General features: G+C 43.1%; 1 protein-coding gene across 1 annotated transcript; it reads right to left on the bottom strand.

Moving 5' to 3' along the window:
* Positions 1–7,173: 7,173 nt before the first annotated feature.
* Positions 7,174–8,130, bottom strand: LOC135886057 (olfactory receptor 10A4-like; the record flags this gene model as incomplete). The annotated part of the gene is made up of 1 exon (XM_065413946.1): positions 7,174–8,130. A coding segment is annotated over one exon (957 nt), but the record flags the coding sequence as incomplete, so codon positions are not given.
* Positions 8,131–11,592: the final 3,462 nt, after the last annotated feature.

The following is an 11,592-nucleotide window of genomic DNA, read 5'->3' as shown; positions in this document are numbered from 1 at the left end:
GCACCCTTGGCAGGATGGTGGAGTTGTAGCAGGTCTTCAAGTAGGACAAGTTCCCCAGGAAGAAGTACATGGGGGTGTGAAGGTGCTAATCAGCCACAACTAGCACCAGCATGAGGATGTTCACAGCCCTGCTTGTTATGCAGATTACTAGAAACAGCAGGAAGAGAGGGGACTGCAGCTCCGGGGTATTCCTGAATCCCAGGAGGATGAATCCCATGATAGACGTCTGATTTCCCCCTTTAGCATCTGTCATGGGTTTTGTCTAGGGGAAAACCAAACAAATTCTGAAGCATAATTTGGAAAACACAGAGTTAAATGTTCATACATTGACATCATTTTATCCCAAATGTCCTTTTGGTTTCTCGGAAAGGGCTGTCTAGAAAAGATCAGGTCTTTGGACTGAATTTGATATTTTTGGAGAGCGTGTTAAGCTCTATTTCAGATAAAATCACAAACACAGAACAATGCACGATAGGCTAAATCTGACAGGAATAGAAACATTTTTGGCATGGGGGGAAAAAAACAAAAACACAGTATAAAGCTTTCATCATTGCCAGTTTTTCATGCATGCTTTGGGGCACTTGCTCGCATACTTTCCCTTTATTCATTTCAAGAGCATCCTGCCATAGAGCAGGCACATTTCAGTGAAGGCTACCAAATAGGATCTGGATTGAAACCTTCTTCTTAAAGATCTAAGCTTGGCTTCACCGTTCCCCTACCATTGGTGCTGATAGGCACACGCTCAAGAATTCTTTGTGGGCAGGATCTACTGACAGACGCATACCATCACAAATGACACTACATTAAAACAGTGCTATGCCACTGGCATTCAAGGCCTTATTCACAACTGCCTTGTATATAGGGCTCCTTGAAATGTTTTCCTCAAAAATAACAGGAGTACTTGTGGCACCTTAGAGACTAACAAATTTATTAGAGCATAAGCTTTCGTGGGCTACAGCCCACTTCTTTGGATGCATATGCGGATACAGACTAACACGGCTGCTACTCTGAATTCCTCAAAAATGTTTTTCAGTGGAAAATTGGGTTTTGGCAAAACACATTTTGGGGGGGCAAAAACGGTCTGCAGAAAACTGTGTTATTTTTGTCAAATTATTCCAGCCATAAAACACAAGATTTTGGCCAAAAATGGGAGCTGTACTTTGCTCCTCACAAAACTATCATCCTCAATGGGGCAGGGCCTCCATGATGCTGAGCTTCTCCTCTCCGAAAAAGGAGACGGTGGTGCATTGTGGGAGACGGAGTCCAGCTGGGGATCCCAGCCCATAGACAAGAAGGAGGATTTCAGGAACAAACTGCAAATCACTTTTTTACCCCACATCTTTCAGTTTTCAGCAAAAACTTGAAATTTCCCATGAACTCAAATAACGTTGGGAGCAGCACTACTTGTGCCTTGTGAGGCCATTTACACCTCTGCAAAGTGAGTGCCAAGGGGTGTAAGACACTATTCACACCCATTTTGCTCAAGGGCACATAGAATCATAGAAGATTAGGGTTGGAAGAGACTTCAGGAGGTCATCTAGTCCAACCCCCTGCTCAAAGCAGGACCAACCCCAACTAAATCATCCCATATGTGGACTCAAGGCAAGGAAGATTTAGGCCCATAGTATTCTGCATATTATTATTTTTCTAGACTAAACCAGGAACAATCTTGAGGAATGGTCCAGGGCAATGCCTTGATCCTTGGAAATACAGCCTAGATCAGTAGTTTTCAACCTTTTTTCGTTTGCAGACCCCAACAAATTTTCAAATAGAGGTGCCGACCCCTTTGGAAATCTTTGATATAGACTGCAGACCCCCAGGGGTCTGTGGACCACAGGTGAAAACCACTGAACTAGACAAATATACTATTAGAGGGTGCACAACTGGCTAGAAAGCCATACTCAGAGAGTAGTTATCAATGGTTCATAATCGAGCTAGACGGGCATGTCCTGCAGGGATCACTCTTGGGTCCGGTTCTATTGAATATCTTCATAAATGATGTGGATAATGCAATAGAAAGTATACTTATAATGTTTACAGATGATACCAAGCTGGGAGGGGTTGCAAGTGCTTTGTAGGATAGGATTACAATTCAAAATGATCTGGACAAACTGGAGAAATGATCTCAAGTAAACAGGATGAAATTCAATAAGGAAAAATGCAAAGTTCTATACTTAGGAAGGAACAATCAATTACACAAATACAAAATGGGAAATAACTGCCTAGGATGCAGTACTGCAGAAAAGGATCTGGGGGACACAGTGGATCACAAACTAAATATGAATCAACAATGTAATACTGTTGCAAAAAAAGCAAACATCATTTTGGGATGTATTAGCAGGAGTGTTGTAAGCAAGACAGAAGTAATTTTTCCACTCTCCTCAGCACTGATATGGTCTCATATGGAGCACCGTGTCCAGTCCTGGTCACCACACTTCAGGAAAGATGTGGACAAACTGGAGAAAATCCAGAGGAGAGCAAGAAACATGATTAAAGGTCTAGAAGGCATGATCTTTGAAGAAAAAATGACAAAAATCAGTTTATTTAGTCTTGAGAAGAGAAGACTGAAGGGGGACATGTAACAGTCTTTGAGTATGTAAAAATGTGTTATAGAGAAGAGGGTGATAACTGTCAGGGTGGTTAAGGACTGGAACAAATTCCCTAGGGAGGTTGTGGAATCTCCATCACTGGAGATTTTTAAGAGCAGGTTAGACAAACACCTGTCAGGGATGGTGTAGATAATACTTAGCCCTGTTTCTGTGCAGGGCACTGGACTAGAAGCCCTGTCGAGGTCCCTTCCAGTCCTAATTTTCTATGATTCTGTGATTGTGGGGAAACATCCCTCAGAATGGTGAGACAAAGGACCTGAATCCCCAGTCCCTCCTTGCTGCCACCCCAGTCACACCGGGGCTAGTGAAAGTTCTTCTGGCAGCTGCTTCTTTAATATCAGCAGCACAAGGCCACCTCCCAAATCCCTCTCCAACCACTCCAGATACCCATGCTACATGGTCACCTAACGCTCTGCTCTCCAGGGTCTGCCAGTCCCACCCAACTCTGCATCTCCTTTGTTCCCTTCTCCCACTAGCTCCTTCACCCTTTCTCCCATGCTTCTCCACACCCCAATGGCTGGAACATGTGTCTTGTCTCTGTACCTCATCTCAACAACAATTTGCTAATTAATAAGAAGAAAGAAAGAAAGAAAGAAAGAAAGAAAGAAAGAAAGAAAGAAAGAAAGAAAGAAAGAAAGAAAGAAAGAAAGAAAGAAAACTAAATGCTTATTGAACAAGCAACCATGATAGCCTAATTCTGTGCATTCTGTTCCCAGTCCATCTACACCCATTGCCTGTTATTTTCTCCCATAACATCCTGCTTTGTCATGATTAGCTGAGTCAATAAGATCTTTGTAACAAGGAATAATATCATCATGTACTAGGGCTTGTCTACTCTACAGATGCAGCAGCACCCCAGCTGTGCCACTGTAGCACTGCAGTGTGGATATTTGCTGCGGTGGTCTCCTCCTGAAGCCCTCGCTCATATTAGTATCAGTTACTCAGGCAATTTGCCATCTCAAAGCCGATGTGGTCACTTGAGTGAGTGCTGGTTACTTCGGTGAGTAAGGATGGCAGAATCAAGCCCACATAATTCAGGATTGGGCCCACATTAATTAAATTGAATTAACTTGGATCTCAGCACTGCTGATGTCAGCAGGAAATGAGTGTGGATTCTAAACATAAACTGCCCCGGAGATTCGTGTTATGTGATGCTTTACTGTGTATCAACTTGTCACTCTGACCAATGGCCAATAGAATGTTCAGACAGCCTTCTGAAACCAAAGTTTGGTTTCTTTTAACACTAGGTACAAGGCATTTAGAAGGAAAAATATGAATTTTAAAACAATACATAATCTAGCTTAACTAGTGGACTAGCTTCTTCAGACACCCCAGCAGGAGGCTGTCTCTCTGTTTCCTTTCCCTGGTTCCCCCAAACAACTTGCTTTATAATTCTGCCAATATTCGTTTGATTCTCTGGTTCCCAGAGAACCTATCCTGACATTGTCAATATCAGATCTCAGATGTTTGCTGAGAAGTGGCTTTTCGTGAGCTGTTCTTTTTCCTTTCCTGCTTGATTATCTGTATTGCCCCTTAATTAAGCTAAACCAGCATATGTGTACAGTAAACGGCCCAATGACCAGGTCAAAACACAGTGTGAGGAAATTATTACAGAGTCATTCCAATTTCATCACATGGATACTTGTCTTGAAGATGCTTTACTCAAACCAAGTTATTGGGATCAATCCAGTAGTAACTGGGCAAGGTTCTCTGGCCTGGGCTATACAGGAAGTCACACTAGCTCATCTAATGATCCCTTCTGGCCATAAACCCTATGAATCTATGAAAAGTAAGAACAATGAATATCTTAGGCCATCATCTTCAAAACTGTCCTCTGGTTTTGAGATACTTTGGGCCTGATTTCCAGATTGCTGATCACACCCAGCTCCACAAGAAGCCAATGGAACTGACAGGTGCTCAGAATATCTGAAAAACAAATCAAGCCCGAAAGCCAATTTTTACCGAAGTGTCCAATAAATTTGAGTGCCTCTTCTTTTTTATGCCCCATTTATGAGCTTTTGACTGGTTTGTTTTGTTTTGTTTTTGCTGAGTACCCTTAGTAGGCGTGGCTGGGGTTGTCGGTGCTCAGCACTTTTGGAGAAAAAGGTCCACATTGGCTGAAATTAAACTGAGGCACGCCAAATTAGTGGTCTCATTGCAACATTAGCCTCAGAGTCTGCCCAGGGCAGCTACCATGTAATGCTTGTTTTTGAAGCAATGGCCTGTAAGACTCCAACGCTTCATTGAATCACACCGTTAGCATCCAGTTCGGATGCCGTTACTTAAGACCCCTTTTCTGCAAACCCTTCCATCCTTTCCCAAGTAGTGAGCAGGACCCATCAAAGACAATGAATAAAAGTCTGCAAAATCCATAATATATTTTAAGGGCCCATTTCATCTGACCTTCGGCATAACACAGGACAGTGAACTTCATCCAGTGATTCCTGCATGCAGCCCAGCAAATTATGGTTGAACTTGAATGCGTTGTTCAGAAAGGCATCTGATCTTGGTTTAGGCTGATATTTTCAAGAGACCTGGAGGGAATTAGTGCCTGATTCTGACTGAATTCCAATGGGATTTGGTCACCTCACTAACATAGATTCTAAGATTCAAAGATATGGAGAATGTGGCACATCACTTGTCATGCTGAGGATAAGGTCCTTGCTCCTTGACTGGAAAAAGTCCCATAGTAGCTCTGGTGTATATAGCTCTGTAACCAGGACTGGATTAAGACAGGATACATGGATCCAGTGCCTACGCTGAGTGAATGCCCAAGGACATACAGAGGTTACCTACTGCCAGAGAGTATTTGAATCTGCTAAGAGGACAGCACTGGCAGCCTGTTGAGCCAGAAATGTCATAAGCTCTTTGCTTTGTTGATGGTCCTATGGCTGGATGGAATCCTGGTCCTAATCCACCTCACCCCACTATTGACCTTCTCTGTGTGTTGTTCTTTAAGGCCCCAATTCAGCAAGGTACCTTTGCACATGTCTAGTTTTTAAGCATATTCTTAGTGCCATGGAACTCAGTGGGAATTCTCACATGCTTAAAATTAAACACATGTTCAAGCATAGTGCTGAATTGGGGTCTAAAGTGCTTGGAGTCTGCTTGTGACAGCTACCATGTTGCACTCACTTATGATGCAAACAGTTAATGAGACTGCTTTTCCTTTTGTTTGTTCTTCTCTCATGGTTAACCTTTAATATAAAATACAATCTCATTTAGACAGAGGCTTAGGATTTCAAAGCTGCTTAAGGGATTTTATCACCTTCTTTCCATTAAAACCAATGGGAATTGTGTGTCGAAATCTCCTAGACAGCTGGGAAAAGCTAATCTGGAGAATATATGCTTGCTATTTGTCTATGGGAAAGATAGTAGATGTCAAGATAGTCATAACAGAGTTCAAGATCACAACTCAAGGCTGGAGAATTATGGCCTGAACCACTGCTGAGGATGGTGGGATTTGGTATTTTTATTTAATTAATTAATGTATTACTTTTTGTACTTCTCTATGATAACATATAATTCAGCTCAGTGGAACATGTGCTCCCAGTGTGATGCTATGGCCATAAAAGCTATTGTGATCCTGGGATGCATAAATAGGAGAAGCTTAAATAGGAGCAGAGAAGTTATTTTACATCTGTATTTGGCATTGGTGTGACTGCTGATGGAATACGGTGTCCATTTCTGGTGCCCAAAATTCTAGATGGTTGTTAGTAAATTGGAGAGGGCTCAGAGAAGAGCCACAGAATGATTAAAGGATTGGAAAACATGACTTCTAGTGATAGACTCCAGGAGCACAATCTGGTTAGCTTAACAAAGACAGTGTTAATGTTTGACTAGATCGCTGTCTATAAGTACCTACATGGGGGACTAAAAATGGGTACTGGGCTTTTCAATCTAGCAGAGAAAGGTCTAAGATGATCCAAAGGCTGGAAGTTGAAGCTAGATAGGAAATATGGCACAATTTTTTAACAGTGAGAGTAATTAACCATTGGAACAATTTACTAAGGGTTGTGGTGGATTCTCCATCAATGACAATTTTAAAATCAAGATTGGATGACAACTAATGGTTGCCCATGACTCTCATTCCCACCTGATGGAAGAGACTCTGCAGCATGTTTGGAATTTTGTTGACATTCAAACATTTATGGGGCAGATTTCCAAAAGTACAGAGGGCGGTTGGGTGCCTGTCACAAGGGGGCCTGGCTGTTGAAAAAAGGTGGGCTTATCTCTACCTGTGACTAATGATCAGCCTCCCATAGAATGGATCTCGGGCGACAGCCTGCAGGTTGCTTGCTCCATAGGCAAGAGGCCAGCTCAGTTAGGGGGAGAGACCCAGGAGAAAGGACCTAGAAGGAAACTCTCAACACCTACCAACTGGGAGGCCTGGTTGGAGAGACCTGCTGTGTGTGCAGGGGCTGTAGGACAGGCCATGCAGGACCAGTCTGTTCTGACTGGCAATGTGGGTTGCACTGGTTTTGGAAAATAAACCCACCAGTGGACACACTTATATCCCCCCAGACCCCACTGGAAGTCATTTGTGCTCTTGGGAAACCTCACCCTACATTCGCCGAGGGCACGTCATCCCATTGAGCGCCCTCCTCAGGGCCTCTTTGAACTCCTTGTTCCTCAGGCTGTAGACAATGGGGTTCAGCATGGACGTCACCACCGTATAGAAGAGGGCCAGGAGCTTGTCGCTCTCCATTGAGTAGCTGGACTTGGGCCTGAGGTAGGTGATGATGCCGGAGCCATAGAAGAGCAAGACCACAATGAGGTGGGAGGAGCAGGTGGAGAAGGCTTTGCGCTTCCCCTCAGCTGATGGCATCCTCAGGATGGAGGCAATGATGAAGAGGTAGGAGGCCAGGATGAGCGTGAAGGGGGAGGTTATGAAAAGAAAAGCCACCAGGTACACGGCCAACACGTTCATGGAGGTGTCCCCGCAGGCCAGTTTCAGGAGGGGCGGGATGTCGCAGAAGAAGTGGTTGATCCTGTTGGGCCCACAGTACGTCAGACTGAAAACATAGCTGGTCTGGCTCAAGCCCACCAGCATCCCCACCATCCAGGAGGCTATGGCCAGCTGGGCACAGGCCCCCTTTCTCATGACAAGGGTGTAGCGCAGCGGGTTGCAGATGGCCACGTAGCGGTCGTAGGCCATGGCAGCCAGGAGGCAGCACTCAGTGATGCCAAAGAGGGTGAAAAAATACATCTGCATGGCACAACCCCATAGTGAGATCCTTCTGTTCTCTGACACCAGGCTCACCAGCATCTTGGGTACAATGGACGTTGTGTAGCAGATCTCCAGCAGGGACAGGTTGGTGAGAAAAAAATACATCGGCGTATGGAGGGACGGGTTGGCTTTTATGACGGCTGTGATGAGAACGTTCCCCGTCAGGGACACTGTATACATGGATAGAACCATTGCAAAGAGCAGCGCCTGCAGCTCCACCAATCTGGAGAATCCAACGAAGATGAACTCGGTCACTGCAGTCTGATTTTCCTTGTCCAGTGGCTTGTATTTCAACGGCAGAGGGAGTGAACAAAGTCACCCGCATCGGGGAAGACAAGGCATGAAAGTCATTTATTTACCTTTTATGATAAATGCAAAAATTCGTCCAACTGGGATTGAAAATTTAGGCAAAGTGCTTGCAAGCCATCTAAGGAAGGTGGATGCTCAATTCCCATTAAAATTAATGGGATTTTGATATCCAGTAAATGGAAGCCATATCATCGATTCATCTTCTAGGGCCTCCAACATTATGACCTAATTTAATCACAACTTATTAGTAGAGCTGGCTGGGAAATTATCTTTTTTCCAGAAAAAAATAAAAATTGGAAGCCCAAAATCCAGATTTTTTTCATTTCTCAGTTGCCAAAAAGAGAAAAATGATTTTAATTTTTCACATTTTCCACACAATCCTGAATATTTTCTATAAAAACAGGAATTCTACTGGCAAAATTCACAATCTACAATAAAGCCATTGTCTACGGAAAATATGTTTTGACGGGAAATGTTCTTACTAGTGCTAGTTACTGGGATCAATTCAAGAATCACTGGGAAAAATTCTCTGCCTTGCATTATGCAGGAGCCCTGACTCAGTGATTTTAATTCAAAGATTTTATTCCGAGCTTCAAAGCCCAGAAGGCTAGATTGGATCATCTCGGTCTGACCTGCATAACACAGGCCGTAATGACCCCCACTGGACTTAAAATCAGACCTTTCTCTCTCATTGGATCTTATTATAACCTGTGTAGCTGAGGGTACAACCTGTCTCAGAGGGAAGCCAGATTTAAACTAAAGTAAAGAAATACATGTTTTAAAGACAGGTTCATGAGAGGCTGAAGTCCTGAATTTGGGTTTGAATGGGGCAAAGGTAGTTTTCTACATTGCCCTCTCACTTTGCTCATTCCTGACAGAGATGGGTGACATTTTTCAGCCAAAACTTCTTTTCTTTGGGGAGGGGAGAGTTTTAAATATGCAGATAAGACACAGTAACCCAGAAACATTTAGCAAATTCATGTCAGTTCCACTGAACTGTTCATCTTGAAAAGAAAAGAAAAGAAAAGAAAAGAAAAGAAAAGAAAAACTTGGAAAAATCAAAATGTTTCATTCATTTTGTTTTGGAATTTCCTTCAATTAAGAAAAAAATCAGAAATGTACAAAAAATGCTTGAAATCAAAACAAAACATTTTATTTCAGGTCAATCAAAACATTTTGTTTAACACAACATATTTGTCTTTTTGGTTTGCAAAAAAATTCAAAATATTTTTGTTTCCAGGTTATCCTGAATTTGTTTTCTTGTTTTGGAACTGCCAGCACATCAAAAATCTATTATTTGCACCACCGTTGTTCTAACCGTGAGAACGAGTTCTGCAAATCAGATCATGATGCTTTGTGTTTGACCAATTCAGTGCTTAATAGTTTTTACCAACAAGGTATTTGGAACATTTTACTAAGACCAACCAAATCCTTTTACACCTGCTAACAACAAGACAACTGATGCTGATAATTTTCATTTGCTGGTCCCTGGGGATAGATTTCAGCCAGCAACAATCAGTTTAGAGGATGAAAAGCTTTACAATCCTTCAAGCCATGGGACCAGATGAACCAGCACGTGGAGCCAGAAGAACTGCATCTTCTCTGCCCTTGTTCTGTGCCTTTGGAATGAACTCAGTGGGACTGAATGCTGGGGAAATTGTGGCACCATCCAGTGGCTGGACATTTGCTCCCTGTTTGGGTGGAAATGAGCAAGCGTTCAAAGATCAATGGCACATTCTCCAATTACTAGCCACAGTTTAGCGAAGCAGCACACAAAATAGATGGAGAAAATATTTAGCAACATTTAGTTCTTCAGACTGCTGTAATTTTAATTGAGAATAAGGGAATGGGCAGCAGAGAGGAGCACAAAGGACAGAGAACATGCAGTTACACTGGAGACCTTTCTTGCTTTCCTTCTGTTTATGCATTGTTCCCATCAGCAGAGATCTGTCATCGTCTAACATCCCAAATATGCAATTTTCACATTTGGGAAGTGTGAATCTGCATCGTTCCTTTGGGCAGGTGCAGTGCTTGGCTGTCTGTGTCTACCCGGGCAGCTCTTTGCCTGTCCCCGTTGATGTTAAGGCCCATAAAGTTTCCCCTCTCTGAGTCATGCTTGACAGCGGGATTCTTGGTGCCAGATGCTGGTGCATGTCCCTCCTGCTACCCACTGAGACACTGACCCTGGCAGACACTCTGGCTTTATTACAGAGATTCCCATCTGCTTTTCTGGCTAACTTGGAAGATAACTTGTTGATCTGGCCAATGAATCTTAGCATTTGTTACGAAGATGTTCTGTGTAACACCTAGGATTTTTCAAAGGCATTTACACAGCTGCCTGTGTCTTGGTGGAGTCCCAAATGATATTACAAAGAACCCATCCCCGAAGATATTGCCACTTTACACCAAAGTAAGAATTCAGAATTAACAAGTGATTACTAATAGCAAATTAATAAGCATATAGACGCTTGATACTATGGTGATGAGCACAGTATACGAATCTATATAGAATAGAACTTTGACATTATTATTATTAGTCATTGTCCCATCACTCTGGCCTCTGTTCACCTGACTATGGCTTGAAACCTTCAAGTTCTCAATGGATGGAATCAAACCCTTCTGCTCTGTGCTTTACAGGCCAGCGAGCAAGGAAACATAGACACTCAGACCTCACAGTGATCTGTGCAGGCTTGGGACACAGAGCTGCTAGTGAGAAACCCCTGCTCCAGCCCCCTGTGGTCTCCTCTCCTGTGCTCCAGATATTGTATTAATAATAACACCACTGAGCTCTTCTATAGCACTTGGAATCAGTTGATCTCAAAGTGCTTTATAAAGGAGGTCTCTGTCATCACCCCCATTTTAAAGGTGGGGAAACTGAGGCACAGTGTGAGCTAGTGAGTGAGCTAGTGGTTTGCCCATCATCACCCAGCAGGCCAGAGGCAGAGCTGCGAACAGGACTCAGGTCTCCTGAATGCTAGTCCAGTGCTCTACTTACTAGTTCACATTCCCTTTGGTAGCAACAGTGGCATTATGAAGAAGTCTGGGATAATAAGTGAGTCTTGTGGTGTGCAATGGAGTTGATTAAACCTAGATACTAATGGACCAGGAGCACTAGGCAGTGGTAGGCTCTGTGTCACTGGTGCACCTCCAAAGCTTCTACTTCTACCTCTGGATTAACTCCAGCCCTAGTGTCACAGCCAAAATGGAATGAATTTAATGTGGGGGGCATTCTGTCTGGTACCTGGGGTGTTAGTTACATTTATGAGAGCTGTGCAGGAATCCAAGGGTTTGTTTCATTGGAAATTCTGCAGTTTGCAAATGTTTCCATTCCAAAATGGACCAGAAAAAAAAGTTGAAAATTTCCACAAAACAAAATTCTGAAAAAAATTATTCATTTTGGGTCAATTGAAATGCTTCATTTTGATGAAAATGAAACATTTCATT

This window comes from Emys orbicularis, chromosome 12 (assembly GCF_028017835.1).
Source record: "Emys orbicularis isolate rEmyOrb1 chromosome 12, rEmyOrb1.hap1, whole genome shotgun sequence".
Taxonomy (NCBI): Eukaryota; Metazoa; Chordata; order Testudines; family Emydidae; genus Emys; species Emys orbicularis.
The sequence above is the reverse complement of the archived record's forward strand: the minus strand, read 5'-3'. Positions and strand labels throughout refer to the sequence as shown.